A 17,695-nucleotide genomic window follows, 5' to 3' on the forward strand; every position below is an offset into this window, starting at 1 on the left:
CTCAAGTATGTGCATATTATTTTCTATACGATGCTTTTCCCCCCTGTTTTGCATCAGGATCCAAGAGGTAGAAATATTATACGATTTATAACGATGTGCATATGTATGTATAGATTTTGTTAGATCAACGTCGCGTGAAACCAAAATCATTCGCGTCGGATGTAACAGGACGTGCATTAAAACGGGTGGACGTGCGAGCTAATGGTCTTCATCTTCGTTCTTCTTTCTTTATTGTTCAAAAAGATAACGGTCTACATCGCCTTCATCAATCAGAGAAAGTACACAACTTAGCAGTCATGCACCGAGACTCAGACGCAAGTCAGATCAGATGTCGTTAAGATGACTGAAGAAGAAGAAAAATACGATGAATACTACCGACAACTTATCTGAAATTGAAGCTGGACCTTCAAGTTCGACCAGAATAAGATCAACCTCAATAGCTCAGAATGAATCTTCAACACCTTCACGTCTGTACACTTCAACTACTCAAAATCGAAATTATAATTATGGCTCGATATCGACATCAAATGATCGTTCCTTGAACATAGGCGAAAATTTAAGTTTGACGGCTAGAAATAACAAAACCATCAATTTAATCAGACCATATCCTATATTCCTACCATTAGTTATAGATTTGATATACACTATTAGATCATTTTCGACCCTATTAGAATCAAAGTATTATGTGGTACTAGGTATATCAATGATTAGGATATCAACAATATCGTACATAGTTACGTGTAAAAGTTGGAAATTCAAGAAAAGTTTGATTGTATTGGTTATTGGTTTAACATTGATAAATTCAATTTGGGAAGGATGTAAGAAGGTTTTAATGAGATCTATAATGGATCATGGTGTTGTTCATGATGATAGTAATAGTAATGAAGCTGGTGGAGAGGGTAAGATCCTTGATATCAGCAGTGAAGATAGTTATTTAATATATGTGAGTGTAAAGTTATCAATGGAATATTTACAGTCTTCGCTTGCAATGAAGAACTGACTCAGCTCATTATCAATGATTAGTCAAGTATTTTAGCTATAATCGAATATGTAAGCTCATACCTTATCTCACCTGGAATTTTAAGTACGATACAATGGATACATGTAGCTTACACTATTTTAACACAGTTATCATACCTAATCTTACTCCGAATTTCACCACCTCAATCTTCTCTTTCCGGCTTAAACAAACCTTATCAAAAATCATCAATACGTTTACCAGCTACAGCTCATCAGACACCATCATCAATGAGATTTCATACAAGATCAAGATCTCGCAATAATACACCAGGATCAGTTAGATTTGACACTTCACTTTATAACAATAATAGACATAAAAGACATGTATCAAGGGGTACTTTACGTTCAATAATAAGTAATAGTGATCAAGTACATGAGGTAGACAGAGATGCTTTAGATGTGGATGGAAGAGATGTGTTTACTTCTTCAACTGAGATTGGTAGTAGTGGTTATAAACAAGGACAATTAGCTAGAAGAAGTTTAGATCAACTGCATCAAGGATTATCAGAGAATATCGGGGAAGATATGGAAGGCGTTAATCGCTTGAACAATAGAGAGAATCATCATGAATTTGGAAGCAATTATGATTATAAATGTAACGAAGATGACAAACAAAGTGATTGTGCAGATCATTCTGAAGACGACGAAGAAGAAGAGGATCATTTATATTACCGCAACGAAAACGACCACATCAATGATGAACAATATTCCTTGAATGATTTTGATGAAAATTCAGATGACTACATAAACTACGAAGAAGAAGATTATGATGACCATGACAATAATAACCACGATGACGAAGATGAATATGATCCAGAAACATCTTCATCAATTTCATCATCATCAATAATTGATTTACCTAAATCATTATCACCATCTTTAATACCTATATCAAAATTAACTTTACCTAGATCAACAAGTTTGAACTTACATTTAAATGTACAATTAGATAATTCACCTATTTTAGGTCCAATCGTAAGAAGAACTAGAAGTGCAAGATTCCTCAAACAAAATAATAACAAAAATCCTTATCTAGGTGGATCAAGTTGGAAGAGTGATAATACAACAAATTGGTTATCAAGTCAACAACAACAAGAACAACAACAACAACAAGGTTTTAATATTGATGAAGAAGAAGCGGCAGCGGGGGGAGGTGAATTTGATCAACAGAAAAACCATCAATTAGAGAGGGAAGTTCAACATGTGAATCGTCGTTATGGTACTTTTGGAAATTAATTTGTATGGACATATCATTTAGCGATTTGAGTTTCAATCGTTTATTGTATTTGCTGTGAATGTAAGATTATTTTGATGATGCTAGGTTCTTCGAATGCATACGTATTATTCCTAATGATGCAAAATGCAGGTAGCTTAACTATAATATACGTGTATGTGATTGACTATGAGAGAAACAAGTAAGTTGCTACATAATGATTATAATTGTACTTTTCTCAATTCTAGTACTGTACGCATCTAATGAGGAATCTAGATTTGATTCTAATTTTATTCCTGATAAAGAATATCTAATTTATGACCCTAATAACCCTGACACCTTCCCAATCTCTCTTGAAAATTTCATGACCTTTTTCGAAATTAACTATAGATTTAACTTTATCCTGAGTTCCATCTTGATTTTGATATGTGGTATTATAGAGAACGGAGGATTGTTTTAGAGATATATATTCAGGTAAGTTGGGTTTAAAAATAGCCATACATGGTTCTTCCATTATGTCTCTATAGTCCATTCCTGAAGAATCGACTTCAGGTTCTTGATTTGATCCTATTGGATTTAAGTATTCGATTGAAATGAACTTGTTTTGTGAATCTTTTCTACTGTTGTGTCGAGAGGAAGAGGATGAAGAAGATCCTCCAAAAGCTGCTTTCAATGATTTTAGTCCGGATGGTCTGGAACTGAATTTCGGTGAAGTCGGTGAGGACGACGTATCGTTATTGCTGTGCGAGGAATCTGGTTTGGTCGTTGTGATGTATCTGAAAGAGCGTCAGTGATATAAATCAATATATATCTCCTTGGCAATCTTTTATCCGTCAACTCACTTTCCACCATTTTTTAATAATCTCTTTGCAGCCTCAAAGACCCTTTGACCACCAACATTGTCATATATAAAATCGTATGAATTCTCTTCTAGAGATAATAAGATCGTTGCAGGTGAATTACCAACTAATACACCTTTTGAGCCATTTTCTAGAGATTTCTTATGATTTTCATGTGAATCAGTACCACCATTGATGATTGATATGATATTTACATTTGATCTGGATAATTCTTGACAGATCAAAGCTCCAATTCCTTCATGCGCATTTATAATTATTGCTCTTGAATTTTTGATTAAATGTGTTCTTACGGATCGAGCTGCTGATATACCTTGCAAAGGTAATAAAGATAATTGTTCCAATGATAGTGAAGTAGGGAAAGGTGCTCTTGATATTCGTCTTCTGTCAACTATTATGTATTCTGACAATGCACCACTCTAAAGCAAAACATTATGCACAAAATCAGCAAATAGAGCTAGTAGCTCGAGAAGAAACTTGCACTTCACTCACTTTACGTATATCATTGATACCAACGACTAAATCACCCCTAACAACTTCTTTTTCATCTGCACCTACGACTAAAGCTCTACCCACAAAACTTCTACCTGGAACATATTTTCCTACATCCCATCTAGCTTTTTCTTCCAAAACTTTGACATCAAGTTGATCGATAGCTACAGCGTAAACTTGTATTAAGAGTTGAGAATCGTTCACTTTAGTTGGCGGTTTGAGATGCGAACTGAATTCCACTAAAGGAGGTAGATTATCTCTTAGATGAGCTGGTGTTGAAGAATGTCTCGAAAATGCAGTAGATAACACTATCGAAGCCATTGTGGCATGCGGCATACCCAAGATACGTGAATCAACCCCATTAGCAGATTTAGCTGGATTGATTGGTCGATAAGCGCCAGATGGTAAAACTAGATTACTATTTAAGTATAGCATCAGAGAATGAATCACCTAATACTGAAAGATATCAAAACAGGCGACTCACGTATAGCCACCAACACTCTCAGCTGCTCTACCATGAGATTCCATCAAAACACCATCGCCATAACTACTACCTTCCCATTTCCTTTCTCTTTCTCTTTCCTTCTCGATCTCTCTATCATGATCACGATTTCTGAAACCTAAAACGGATTTACTTCTTCTAGCGGGAATATCGGGTACACTTCTTTCACCGTCATCTTCCTCATGACCAACTTCACTTTTAGCTCTGAATATACTTGATCGTCTAGCTGGATTGTGAGACGCCCAATCTTGCATTGAATTTCTTTTACCTTTGCCACTTTCTGATGGTGTTTTAGTTGATTGATATAATCTATCAGAATCTTCATTTGTCATTTGCGGTAATATCGTAAGTAGATCTGGATTCAGGAAAGAAGGTGGATTGAATGTCAACGGGGAAGCTGTTTGTGCATTTGACATGACGGAAGGTGGTCGTTGATACATTGAGGGTGATGTTGGTCTGGAAGAGTCCATATATTGTGACATGGGTCGAGATGAGGTGTATTGGGAACCGTTTCTTGAAGGCGGTCTGACTGAAGAGGGGCCTAGACTAAGCGATCCAACACGGGCAACAGGGAAAGACAAACTTCCTGGTGGTGGCGGACGCTGAGGTGAAGGACCCTCATTATTCCAGTTCCTTCCTCCATTCTCGCTTCCTTCCCGATTATCTGGTGAATTACTACTTTGCTTCGATTCACTAGAATCTTCTCTTTTGATATAAGATCTACTTGGCATTTCCAACCCATCTGATAGTTGTGAATATTCACTAGGAGAGGATTCACCACTTCTACTTGGAGGTCTAAGACCATTAACGCCGTAATCTATACGAGTTTGCAATTGGTTATTCAATTGACTTTGAGACTGATACTGATCATTGTATTGACTACCTCTTGCACTAGATCCACCTATCCTCTCGCTTAATCTTGACCCATCAGTGATTTTATCGAAATTTGGCGAGAATGAAGCAGAAGGTAAAGGTGTAAATCTTGATTGTCTAGGTGGAGGAACTTGTTGAAAATCTGACCATCCATCTCCTGAAGTTGGCATGAACATTACAGGTGAAGAAGGCCTAGACGAAAAAGATTTAGTCGAATTTGCTGCTGCCCATCCACCTTTACCATATCCACTAATTGATCCTCTTAGACTACTTTCAGGTCGATTCGGTGCAGATACAAATGAAGCCTCTGAAACAGGTGCAGAAGGTCTTCGACCACTAGGAACAGTAGGAAACTCATCAGAAGAATTTCTAGAGAAGTGTCTGTTTGTCGTAGATTGGCGTGAAGATGGTCTAAATCCATCGACTGAAGGTGGTGTAGATCGTCCAACGACAGAAGACGGGTGTGAGAAGATTCCACTTTTTGGTCTTTCAAAGGTGCCACTTGCTTGTCTAGATGTTTTACCTTGTCTTTCATATACTTTGTCGTCATCAGATCCAGCTTCTCCGAATGCACTTTGAGCATCTTCGTCGTCATATCCAGCTTTTTGGAGTTCTTGCGTTGTTTGAGACACCGATGATTCCGGTGGTTCGCCTGGCTGAGTCAATATTCGTGGAACGAATGGACGATCAGGATGAAGTGAAGAGCTGTTGGAAGATGATGGTTCTGAATGGAATGGCGAATGATGCGTTTCTGGTATAGGTGCTGGTGTAGGTGGTAAGAAGTTGAAGGAAGGCGGTATTATAGTCTGAGTAGAGGGTTTGGGGGTCTTGTTATCCTCTGAACCCGTTGGTGATGGTAACGAGAGTTCCACTACCGAAGAATTGGGTGTATAGAAAACATCCTCATCGGAATCAGAATCTGCTCCGCCTATGATCACTTTGGGAGTTTCTACTGCTTTTTTGACCTGAACTTCCTTCGCTATAGGCTTTTTTGTTGATATGACCGTTTGCACCTGATGCGAAGATGAATTAGGGGTAGACATTGCCGAGCTTGGCGGGGTCAACAGGGGTAAAGGTGATTTTTGAATATTTGGTCGTACAGGTTTTTGCTGAGCATTATCTAACATCAGATGTTGCTGACTAGAGTGGGTCGAAATGACAGGTGATATTGGTGGAACAGGTGAAGAAGCAGCTGAAGAAGATATTTCGCTATTCTTTGAACGTATAGGAGGTGGCATAGGTAAAGAAGTAGTAGAAGTTGGAGAAGAAGATGTTATGGATTCATCTTCAGCGATGACTTTAGTTATAATTGATTTTGGCTTCTTCTTCTTCTTAACCATTCCTGCTCTGGAAGCTGGTCTTGCTACGTCTTCATCCTCAAACTCATAATTACCTTCTTCATTTCTAGGTAATTTCTCCTTTTTCTTTCTATTTGTTGATATTGTGTTTGAACCTAAACCTATAGCTGAGCTTGATGATTTTGGGACTTTATTAGATTTTCCTTCAACAATATTACCATCTCTTAGGGTAACGTTACTAACCACTCTTCTAGCTGGTTTAGGGAATCTACTACCCATTGAATGTGTATTCCCAATTACATTTTCACTCATAACTGAATTTGAAGTAGATAAATTGGATCCTGGACCTCTTCTTGATGAACGAGGTCGACTTGGTCCAGCCATTCCATATTCGTCCTCATACCTTGACCTGGGATTTGAAGTATAGTATGACTGTCTGGAATCATCTTGATCTTGATCTTGAACTTGGTCTGCCCATGGAGGTGAATGATATGGATCAGCATATGATCTAGTAGGTTTCTTTAATACTGCTTGAAGGAATGTTGGTTTTGGCATCTTCAAGGGGAATACAAGCTTTGTGATATCTGAAAACTATTTGTTGTCACCTTGTACACATAAATTTTTTCGGTTTTCATACAGCTAAAAACGGATTTGTTTACAGTTTTCGAAAAAGGTGCGCTAATTAAATGATGGAAATTTAAGGGTAAATTAAATGATTGTTGTTGTTTTTGCAATATTGACCTGTCATATAGCGGTGAGAATTGACATCGAGAGCATCACAGTATGTAAATTACCAAAAAAGCAAAGTTGCGCCTGAAGGATGAGATGATAAGAATAGAGCTACAATCAAGTGAACAAACAATACCAAAAAACAATGTTGTTATCAACAACCTAAAAGAAAAGTATGAAAGGGAGGAAATTTGTTGAACCAGAAGAAAAAAATCAACGTAATTTAATGACGACGCTACCAAAGCTGTCAGTAGTACCGTCCACCATACGAGTAGAGATTCCTTAATTTGGAATTATATTATATATTTATATTTGATTTAAGACTAGTTCATTCACCGTTCAATAAGCCATCGATATCATACTTTGATTCTTGTACATCAGAATAGATCAAATCAAGTTAGCATTCTCTCGAACATCATTGCTTTGTACGACAAAACTTAGTGGAAGCAGCCAGCATCGCACGTATAGTGGAACGTACAGTAATGATATGACAAATGATCACTCCACCATTTCATTTTTCAATAATCGCTTCATCACCATACTCCTTCAACAGCAGCAATAGTAATAATAAAGATTATAATGATGAGGTTCAATCGATTCAACCTCAACCGGAGATCTTATATAGGGGATCAATACCTGCACCAAGAAATAAATCATTTATAAAGCGATTGAAACTAAAAACTATCATCACACTACGTAAGAAACCATTGAAAGAAGATGATCCAGTTGCGGTATGGCTAAACAAGAAGGGGATAGAGATAAAATGGATTAAAGCTGAAGGTATGAGTGAAGAGAAATTGGGTATGGGGAAAAATGAAATTTCAGAGGTACTCAAAGTGAGTCAACTTCATGGTCCTCCTATTTTGCTACGATCTATGGCATAATATCGAAAAATCTCAGAGATCATATTGGTTCTTATAACCATAGTATGTATAATATTAGATGAGCTGATGAGTCAACCTGATCCAGATTCTACTTGATCCGAAATCTTATCCATTATATATAGCTGATAAGGATGGGATATCGCATACTACATTGATAGTAGCTTGTTTAAGAAAGCTACAGGGATGGAATATGGATTGTATAATTAACGAAATTTGTCGGTAAGTATTATCAAGGTTATATCCTAAGTTATATGAGTCATACCTATAACCTCACTTTTGAAGAAGTAAAATCACTGTTACTGATGATATGATGATACGTTTTGATAGGTTTGAACCAGAATATGAAGATTTACCCTTGGTTTCGTTCATCCAATCTTACTTATCCATAGCTCCTAATTCTTCTTCTTCTTCGACTTCCTCTTCAAATCAGACCGATTCACCATTTACATTACCTCACCCACCTTATCCGAAATGGTTATGGCCACCTTTGACTCCTTCGAATGCATCTCCAATAACAACGAAACAGCCTCGGGATCGATCAACTTCAACATCTAATCCTACCTCGACCAAAGACTCAACAGCAACTACTACAAACTCATCGATATTACCTTTCCCACATCCGTTATCAATACGTAAACATCCTACAATGAAATTAACTTTTCCGATGTTACCTCCTCCAGTCCCTCCCCTTGCTTCGGTTCAAACTGGTTCAACACAGCTATCTACTTCAACTAACATTGGAAGTAGTTCAATCAATATTGGAAGTACATCTAATGTACCTATACCTTCACCTACATTATCGTCAACTGGTCCAGGTAACTTATCAAGAGTCAATTCAAGAAGAGACAAAAGTTTTTTACCACCTCCTATTGCTATCCCAGAAGATGTAAATAACCATAATAATAATATCTTGGGTCAAGCAGTTAGTACCTTACATTCAGGATTAACAGGTATAACACGAATCTTATCAGGGAATGGTCAAAGTGGTTCTTCGATTCAAGTTGATGAAGGTGACAAACCAGCAAGTGAAGATAATAGACTAGGTCGAACAGTCTCCTTTCATTCTGCTTCAGAAAGACAATCACAACAACCTAAAGTCAATTCCTCCTCTACGCAAGGTCAGAATGTGAAACAAGATTCAACCCAATCTTCGCCCATGAAGTTATCGAGAGAACCTACAAGGACAGCTTCTTCATCGGATCAATATGTATCTGAAAGCACTGAGTCTATGACTGGAGAAGACGAGGATGATGGCGATCAACCACTTAATGAGTACGTTAGTGAATATCAAGACGATGATGACGAATATTACGAAGACGAAGACGAAGATGACGAAGATGATGATGATGATGATGATGACGACGATGAGGGGAATGAGCCAACTTCGCAGTATATCTCAGCATTGGACTTGGCAGGTTTTGGATAAAGATTCAATTTTGGTCTTTGTAAAAGCTATGAGTATTTCAGTTGTATGCATCATTATATACATGATCCTTCTTCTTCTCTGTTCGGCGATATCACTACGAGTTGATTGCTTTATTGTAAAGTTGAGGCTATCCTTAGTCCTTAGAGATAGCAGCAAGTTCGTACATGTATGAACCGAGTAATTTGGTACCCTATATAAAGGTGTCGGCTTTTAGCAGAAACTCAGTTCCGCGTACAGCTTAAAAACTCACGTTGATGTAGTTACTTGTATCGATCTTCTCGTTTGTTGAATGCGCACCTGTGAGGATATGTTAGCTATTGATCTGCATCCATCAACATTTAGCTTACCATCATCTCCTCGTCCTACAGGGAGAAGAAGTACATTCAAACCAAGAATATTTGCGAAATCAAGGGTAACGGGAATAGAACCTGCATTATCAAGGTTAACTCGTGTCGATTGAATGAAATGCGCTTTTGATCTACGTACCTCCTTCTCGAGTGTAATCGGGTACTTGGTTGTAAACTGCTTCAGTAGCTTTGTGTGCAGCTCGGTAAGAGTAGTGCTATAAATACAACGGTCAGTCGAACGGACAGACGACATCCTGACGCTTTTGACAACTCACATTTGGATCAGCCTGGAGTGATGGAGAAATCGAGTCAGTCACAGCTTGTATGTTTTTCAAAGGTACGGATACTCACGAGCCAAGGTTCACCACCATGAGTCAAATAACAATCGCAGGTATTCTTTGAGCCAAGTTTGGCGAATTCCCCTTTGACATACTTGACAACGTGTTCGGTTACGCCAGCGACGGTGAGGTTTGGTACGAGTCGGATTGAGAATTTACCCTTGACACCACATGGAATAACGGTCTTGGACCCAGGTGCAGCTACGAAGATTTTAGCTCTTGAATCGTCAAACCTATGGCGAAGGCGGACTTACAGAAAGCACCTTCAATACCGTGAAGTGACAAACTTGGGTTTCCTATAATATTGATCAGCTTGAGCATCTATATCTGCCTTAGGCTAGACTACCTACTCATTCGTCCCATCAACTGATAACGGACACATCAGCACCGATCCTACGGGAAAGCAAAAAATTAAGTAACTCACGGTCGTGACGGTATCATTGGAGATAGTTACATCACCACCAACAGCAGCATGGATATCATCCATAGAGAAGTGAATAGCTTCGAATTTTGCTCTTTCGTCATCAGTCACAGGAGCGATCATTTCCTTGACGCCTGGAATGAGGATTTCTCCGGTAGGAGTTACAAGTTTGGACACTGAAACGAAATGGCGAGTAAGCTATCATTATTACTGCAGACGCCAAACGACATAGCTTACTCAAAGCGATGAGATCAGTCATAGGTTCATGTACAGTTCCACCAAATACACCAGAGTGTAAATCTCTATCTGGGCCATTGATCTTGATCTCGTAGTAATTGATACCTCTCAAACCGTAGGTAAGACAAGGTGTTTTGGTATCAAGCCAATAGTTGTCTAGAAATTTCCCCACGATAAGCTTATTTCTTACCTAGTTCTGCACCAGATGAAGGGTCGAAAGCTTACCTGAGATACACATGCAATCAACGCCCGAAAAGAATTTATCTTTTTCTGATTCAATGAATTTATCAAGATTGACGGAACCATTTTCTTCCATACCTTCAAAGCACATTTTCAAGTTAACCTATATCAAGAGATATCAGCTATGAACGATGAATGGATAAATAGCTGACTTACGGGAAGTTCAAGGCCAAGATTTTTGTGAGCTTCAAGAACGTTGATCCAACCAAGTACAGGACCTTTATCATCTGTTGAACCCCTTCCGTACAATTTTCCTGAACCTTTAGGATCAGGGGTAAGTTCGAAAGGTGGGTAAAGCCATCCATCTTCCTTTAAAGCAGGTTGAACATCATAATGACCATATACCAAAAGAGTTTTCTGCATTTTTAAAAATACAAATATCACGCAATCAGTTCATCATTCAACATGAAAGGAGGTATATGAAAGCCCGCTAAAACAGAAATTCTAACGAAAAACTGGGAATTTACTCACCTTCTTGGGATCATTACCTACTTGACCGATTACTACAGGTGGCAAGTCAACTTCTTTGCCTTCCAAAGTGTGTTTACCGATTGGTCGTTTTTCAACAGTGGCTCCTAAGGCAGTGAGCTGTTGAACAAGGTATTCAGCCATAGCTTCTACATCTTTGATGTAACTATGAATGTGTAAATGTTGGTCAGCTACGACGCCCCAGAGATTTTAACAGACAATATGACTCACGCTATGTTTCCGGACACTCTGAAAGTCGAATACAGATAGTAAGCATCTGAATATATCGATTTAACTTCAGTATCAAATAAGCACTTACGAGGCGATAGAGACAGCATCGGATAACCTTTTGATCAAATCACCTTGATGATCGTCAACGTATTTAAGGAATTTAGGATCAGTAGCCATTATTTCTGATTTAAGTAAGAATATGTATATATAACTCAATATTAATTTTTGAGGGAAGCAAAAGATAAGAGAGTGGAAAGATATAGAATGGACGATACATTCCTGTAATCTGTCTTGTGTTGTTGATGGGCATATGCTGCATGTGGAGACGAGTACTACCCGGTTATAGCGTGCTACCAATAAAAGGTAATAAAAGGCGGAGATGACCGATCGAAAGAACCGCGTGGTAAACTGAATAGGAACCGCGTGGTGACTAGCTTTGACCTCCACCTGGAATGTCCACTAAAAGAATACAGCTCAGGTGAAAACTGATAAAGTAAATATTCAATGTTCTTCCTCTTCTTTCTTTTCTCTCTCATCTTCTAATTGTTGTACCAGATAGTAAACCAAAGGTCATTATCTAGCAAGATAGCAGGTGTCTTCACCTACTGCTATATTGCTTCTGTATGTCTGTTTATAGGCTTTGTTTATTTACACCGAGAACTATCTCATTATTCTTCATCTATTAAAGATGACAACTTCTCCCGCTCCTTCCCCTTCTTCACCACCAATAAAATGGAGGGGACATACTGTTATTTTCTCTCCTCCGAAACATGTCGATATCAGAAGTCTGGTCATGAAAGATCACCCTACAACTGCTATTACCCCTTCTTCCTCCAATGTCATCAAAAAAGACGAAAGGGCAAAGATAAAAACGCCTTCTCCACCAAAGAAAGAGGTATGTGCTGCTTGTTTTTCCAAACCTTCATCTGAAGGTGTCCTTCGACATATCCTGAATTACACCTTAGAACGATTTGATGATATGCTAACCTTTCTATCTCCCTCCTGTTAGACTAAGAGAGCTAAGAGGATCGCTTCTACAATCATAATGATGGGACCTAATTCGTACGAACAGTTGGAATTGTCTTCTTCAGACGGTAGCTCGAATGACCATAGTCACACAACATACTTGACTTCAGAGAGAACCTCCCAGCCTATACGGTCTAAAACAGTTTCGCCCATCCCTGCGCTCCGTAAATTGGTTCCAGCTTCTTCAGTCTCCGAAAGAGCATTTACACCTTCCCCTAATTCTGATGAACAGTTTGATGGACTAGAGTATTCTGATCCTCAAGGAGCCTATGACGAGTATGGTTCAGTAGATCAAGGAACATGGTCGGAAGGGGGAGGAAACTCAAGTGAATACGACGACTACAGTGGTTCCACAAGTCCTGTTTTGATTACTCCAGAGGACTCTCAACCTGCTCCTAGATTACTATTAAGCTTTCAGGACCTCGTGAGCTGACTGTTGCGCCAAAAGACATCTTTAGCTAATTTCATATCTGATAGATGGCCTTATTCGATCAACCGCCAGATATTCTACCCCCTACTCCTCCTTCAACGCCTCAAGCAAATAGAGTGAGAAGATCAAGTAAATCACCTGCTCTTTCCGTGATTCCTTCGGTCTCAACAGCTAGTAGTCCTTTACTACAATACACCAACGTCCATCATTCACCTTCGAGCTTTAGCGCTCCTGGACGACTCTTTCGCCTTGAATCTCTTCATCACCAAATAGACATCGACTCAAGCCCATCTATCTCCAGTGACTCGAACGTCTCGGGTCCAGACCGGGCGCCAATCCAGAAGATACAATGTAGCGCTTGTGGGAAGTATGCAGAGCTCAAAAAAGCGAATAAGATGATTCCTTGTGGTGTAAGTTAGCCAGATCATCATTTTGTTCCAGCTTCAGTACCAGCTGACATTGTTCATTTTGATTAGCACATCGCCTGCTCGTCCTGCTTCTCTTCCACTCTTGCAGCTGTATCACCAGATAGGACGTACTCTCAATGCGTTGCATACGCGTCCAATATCACAACCTTCGAGAGAATCAAGACTGCTCCACTCGTATTACCTGAACCCACCACACTGCAGTCTAGTCGCCATTTCCAAAACTACACTATCCCTACAAAATCAGAGGGCGATGAATCTGTTATCATGAGAATCGATAACATTGCCTGGGTGAGTTACCTAAAGCAATAGGCTCTGCTACTGACGAACACCTCTACACTCTCAGGACATGACGCCTGAAATCGTTGAAACGTTTCTACCTTCAAATACTCTTTCCTCACAGTACCTCAAGCTATTCACATCCCGCTTGACAGATTTGACGGAAGGACAAAAGATTATCTCGTAAGTCTACGAGATGCGATCCAATGCTAACGAAGTGCCAATGTAGTATATCGAAGTGGCCTCACTGAACGCTGCCGAACACATCCTTCAAACGCGTCAAAATACACACATGCCTGGCGGACTGCTTACAGCAGACAAGAAACGACCAGTGACTATAACTATTGTCTCCCATGCCGAATTAGTTTCTGAAGTGAGTGTGACGCATTATGGACAATGCAGAATTCCTACTAAGATGAATCGTTTGATTAGCTTCGACCTCATTCATCCCAAGAACTCCAATCAATGTTGAACCTATGTCATATGGCTCTAGGTCCACCCACCCCTGCCTCTCGTTTCGTCAAATCTCGACATGGACCGTTTTTGGCCTTGATGTCTGTAATGAGCAAGCTGACAGGAAGAGGTAGTCCAGCTTATTGGGATTTGTTCCGTGAGTAGTTCATAATCAAAAAGAACTGTTGGCATGATACTGTAGCTTACCAGTTCTCCCCCCCAACAGATATCGCTTCAGGTTAGACCATTCTTCAATTTACTAACATATACTGATGCTGATTACTGACTGCTTAATTGATTTGCTCACTTCTACTCACCATCGTTTAATCAATCGACGATACTGACAATACTGCTGAAATTTTGGAATACTGACAAAAAGGGGCTATATCCCTTCTGGCTCAAACAGTCAATCGACAATCTCATCATCGTGCAAAACATGAATACGATACTCACAATTTCGGACCGACTGACCAAAATGACCAAGCGGTACTGAATAGACTATTAGGCCTCTTCGAAAAGTGTTTCGGTATGGCTCCTGCGTTAGGCTAATACTCCTCAATACTGATTCGATACTCTGGAAGAAAAACCAATGCAATTTTCTGAACTTTTAAAGTCCTAATCAACGTGAAAAATATTAGAAAGATCGCATGGTCGATTTTGTGTCTTCCAAAAATTGTGTGATATCGCCTATGTGCAGTTGTGTGTATATATTAACATCATTTTTATCATGTAACAATCCTGTGACTCTGTCAATATTGTAGCGTTAGACCATGTAAACCCCCTTTCACCTAATCACCGTATATAAGTTCATATATTATGTGAAAAACGTTTCTTCGGATCTTCCATTTGTATAGTATCACTTAAAAATTATACATATCGTCTGTATCGTATATCATGTCATATGTTTCGTTAGACCTACAACCATATAATTATCCTTATTCCTCATATCTCCCATTATACAAGTATATATCATGTTCTATGCATGTCCAAGCATCTAACCTTTCTTTGGCAAACTTTCCGCCGTTGCGATTATCCTACTAGCATGGAGGAATATCATTTCTGTGACGGTCGTATAGCTATACTTGGTATCGTACATCAGGGTTGTTTGGTTAATAGGTATTGTAGACGTTTCTTATCCCTTTCCTTGGCAATTTTAGGTCCGGCATGTATATCATAGGTTATACCCTCGATACCCCATCGCCATATCTATAAAAGTTAAGAAAAATCGTTGTTAGCTTGGTGAATGAGAAAGAACGTTTAATATGAATTGTTAGTTGAATTTACAAGGTATCTCCTTAATTCCTTATCTGAATATATGAAAAAACAGAATGGCCAAATCAAACACATATATTATCAGCTATCCTCTCTCAAGATAAAACACAATAAAATATGTGATTGAAAAAGAAAAGAGAGGAAAATGGAACTTACCTAGAGGTATGACTTTTCTCCATTCTTCTTCTTCTTCTTCTTCTTTTTCTTCATCTGTTTCATCACCTTCATCAGACATATGATCGCTTATTTGATCAATACTACCATTCCAATTCAAACCATTTTCCCTTATTCTGGATTTAGACCTTTCAAATTTATCTAACCATTTTGATTCTTGATTAGGTGCACCTTTACCAGGTAATAAGTTACTATAAATTCTAAAACTATCTGAAGCGTAAGTACCTGATCCATGAAATACTTTAACGTCTTTAAGAGGATCTTCAGGATATGTTAGAATTACTTTCTTTTTTCTCTGTTTAGATGGTTTCTTCACATTGATGTTTTGTTCTTCTGCTTCTTTTATCTCTTCATCTTCATCCGTTTTGTCAATTGATTGTAATTGAATAGATAAATCACTATTAGGTAAAGGTAAAGGTAGAGACGGTACATCTTCTGTATATAAAGCTTCATTTGTAATTTGGTATAAAGGCCAATTTAAATCTAAATATTGTCTTGAAAATCTAACTAAAGATGAAGCTCTTTGATTAAATAATCCTAATGGATAAAGTAATTCCGCTAAATCAGGTATTGATGCTAATATAAAAGACATAATGTACAATAACCGACAACAGACGTAAGCTTAAAATGATAATGATTCTACGTGAAGTATTGATTAATCCTCCTGCTTACTTACCCTCAGATAATGCTTTTGGCGTAGGATACCTTTCTAATAATATCTTTAAAATTGGTCTAGCAGCTCTACCAGATGTTTTGTTTAATAATGATGTAGCAATTAACATTTTCCATGGATTAAATCTTAACTTTTCTGTGTTTTTTTTTGTTCCAGACGTAGAAAGAAAATTAGTATTACAATTTATTTAACACTCTTTCTGATAACCCGATCATTGGATAACAAGACTCACCTTGAATTAAATGTATTTTACCAATATTTTCTATAATACCACTTTCAGATTTAGTTATTATTTCTTCTGCCGCTTTTGTCCCTTTTTCATCCTTATCTTGATTTCCATTAATTACCACTGAAACCTTCGTATTCTTTTTACTTTTGCTTCTGCTTTTGCTTTTACTCTGACTTTCTTTCTTTCCATTCGTATAATCATCATCATCATAGTCGCTGTCTTTCGGGTTTCGACTTTTCTTCGTCTTTATCTGTTTACATCCTTCTTTCGAGGTATCAATCTGAACCTGTATTTCAGAAGGTATTTCAACTACAACTTCTTTCTTCTTATTCCCACTACGAAGCTTTTTGCTAGGCAAACTTTCTGGTGTAGGTGGTCTATCTTCTTCAATGATTTCATCCAGCGTTGTTCTTGATTTCCTTTTTTTGGATTTAGCGTTAATAGGTGTAGTTGGCGGACTAAGTGGTGGGTTGTAAGATCCACTAAATCGATCGTTTCCGATAGTATCATCACATGGTAGTTGATTTTGGTTATGAGATGTTTGACTTCTAGTTCTCATGTTCTCTTGATTATCTTTGTGATGTCTTTCTATGAAATAGGGTGATTGCTTTTTCCATAAATTAACTTCTGGTTCCGTATGTAATCTTGAAACTTCTAAAGACGACAGTATTTCGTTCGCAATTTGCAGATTCGTTATAGCCAAGATATATTGATCAATTTCATTCACTTGACTACTTTGACATTGATATTGATGTTCCCATTGCCCTATTGATTTCAAAGCCCTAAGCATTGTCTGAAATATCTAGACCATCTTACCAGCCCCAGTTCTTTGCTGTCAAGAAACTTTTCCGTATAACTTCCAACTTCTCCTATAAACGTACATTGAATTTGTTAAGTTGCGATCGAGCGATTCATGACGTCTTGCCTTCAATCAAGCTGGACGGAATCAAATATGTTTCATGTACAAATATATCGGTGATCGCCGAGATAAGATCAAGCTAGTTTAAGGTACCGGAATGACCCCGGTGCCGGCTTGTAACGACACGCTGTTATCGATGTTGTGCTTTCACCTTCACCATAATAGTGTGAAATCATTGATAAAAAGACAACAACATGATGAGTAAGCAGAGGTAAACATGACTAATCTGTTTTGTTTTG

The 17,695-nt window shown here is 38.3% G+C and overlaps 6 protein-coding genes across 6 annotated transcripts; 3 read left to right on the plus strand and 3 right to left on the minus strand.

The window, feature by feature from the left end:
- Nucleotides 1-364: 364 nt before the first annotated feature.
- L201_004249 (uncharacterized protein) lies at nt 365-2,256 on the plus strand (the record flags this gene model as incomplete). The annotated part of the gene is made up of 3 exons (XM_066219994.1): nt 365-943; nt 1,024-1,050; nt 1,129-2,256. 3 exons carry the CDS (start codon nt 365-367, stop codon nt 2,254-2,256), a joined length of 1,734 nt encoding a protein of 577 aa, XP_066076091.1.
- Nucleotides 2,257-2,543: 287 nt separating this feature from the next.
- Nucleotides 2,544-6,810, minus strand: L201_004250 (uncharacterized protein; the record flags this gene model as incomplete). The annotated part of the gene is made up of 4 exons (XM_066219995.1): nt 2,544-3,009; nt 3,076-3,509; nt 3,583-4,000; nt 4,067-6,810. 4 exons carry the CDS (start codon nt 6,808-6,810, stop codon nt 2,544-2,546), a joined length of 4,062 nt encoding a protein of 1,353 aa, XP_066076092.1.
- Nucleotides 6,811-7,478: 668 nt separating this feature from the next.
- L201_004251 (uncharacterized protein) lies at nt 7,479-9,294 on the plus strand (the record flags this gene model as incomplete). The annotated part of the gene is made up of 3 exons (XM_066219996.1): nt 7,479-7,820; nt 7,954-8,087; nt 8,196-9,294. The coding sequence occupies 3 exons, from the start codon at nt 7,479-7,481 to the stop codon at nt 9,292-9,294; spliced, it is 1,575 nt and encodes a 524-aa protein (XP_066076093.1).
- Nucleotides 9,295-9,427: 133 nt separating this feature from the next.
- L201_004252 (uncharacterized protein) lies at nt 9,428-11,753 on the minus strand (the record flags this gene model as incomplete). Its single annotated transcript, XM_066219997.1, has 15 exons — nt 9,428-9,484; nt 9,545-9,591; nt 9,642-9,722; nt 9,781-9,856; nt 9,917-9,928; nt 9,993-10,180; nt 10,234-10,275; nt 10,330-10,345; nt 10,404-10,576; nt 10,638-10,793; nt 10,863-10,980; nt 11,034-11,234; nt 11,349-11,511; nt 11,577-11,594; nt 11,665-11,753. 15 exons carry the CDS (start codon nt 11,751-11,753, stop codon nt 9,428-9,430), a joined length of 1,437 nt encoding a protein of 478 aa, XP_066076094.1.
- Nucleotides 11,754-12,264: 511 nt separating this feature from the next.
- Nucleotides 12,265-14,354, plus strand: L201_004253 (uncharacterized protein; the record flags this gene model as incomplete). The annotated part of the gene is made up of 8 exons (XM_066219998.1): nt 12,265-12,471; nt 12,586-13,026; nt 13,080-13,442; nt 13,509-13,748; nt 13,804-13,829; nt 13,892-13,919; nt 13,966-14,109; nt 14,169-14,354. The coding sequence occupies 8 exons, from the start codon at nt 12,265-12,267 to the stop codon at nt 14,352-14,354; spliced, it is 1,635 nt and encodes a 544-aa protein (XP_066076095.1).
- Nucleotides 14,355-15,284: 930 nt separating this feature from the next.
- On the minus strand, nt 15,285-17,327 carry L201_004254 (uncharacterized protein; the record flags this gene model as incomplete). The annotated part of the gene is made up of 5 exons (XM_066219999.1): nt 15,285-15,395; nt 15,474-15,496; nt 15,618-16,211; nt 16,312-16,443; nt 16,541-17,327. The coding sequence occupies 5 exons, from the start codon at nt 17,325-17,327 to the stop codon at nt 15,285-15,287; spliced, it is 1,647 nt and encodes a 548-aa protein (XP_066076096.1).
- Nucleotides 17,328-17,695: the final 368 nt, after the last annotated feature.

Source organism: Kwoniella dendrophila, chromosome 5 (genome assembly GCF_036810415.1).
Source record: "Kwoniella dendrophila CBS 6074 chromosome 5, complete sequence".
NCBI lineage: Eukaryota > Fungi > Basidiomycota > Tremellomycetes > Tremellales > Cryptococcaceae > Kwoniella > Kwoniella dendrophila.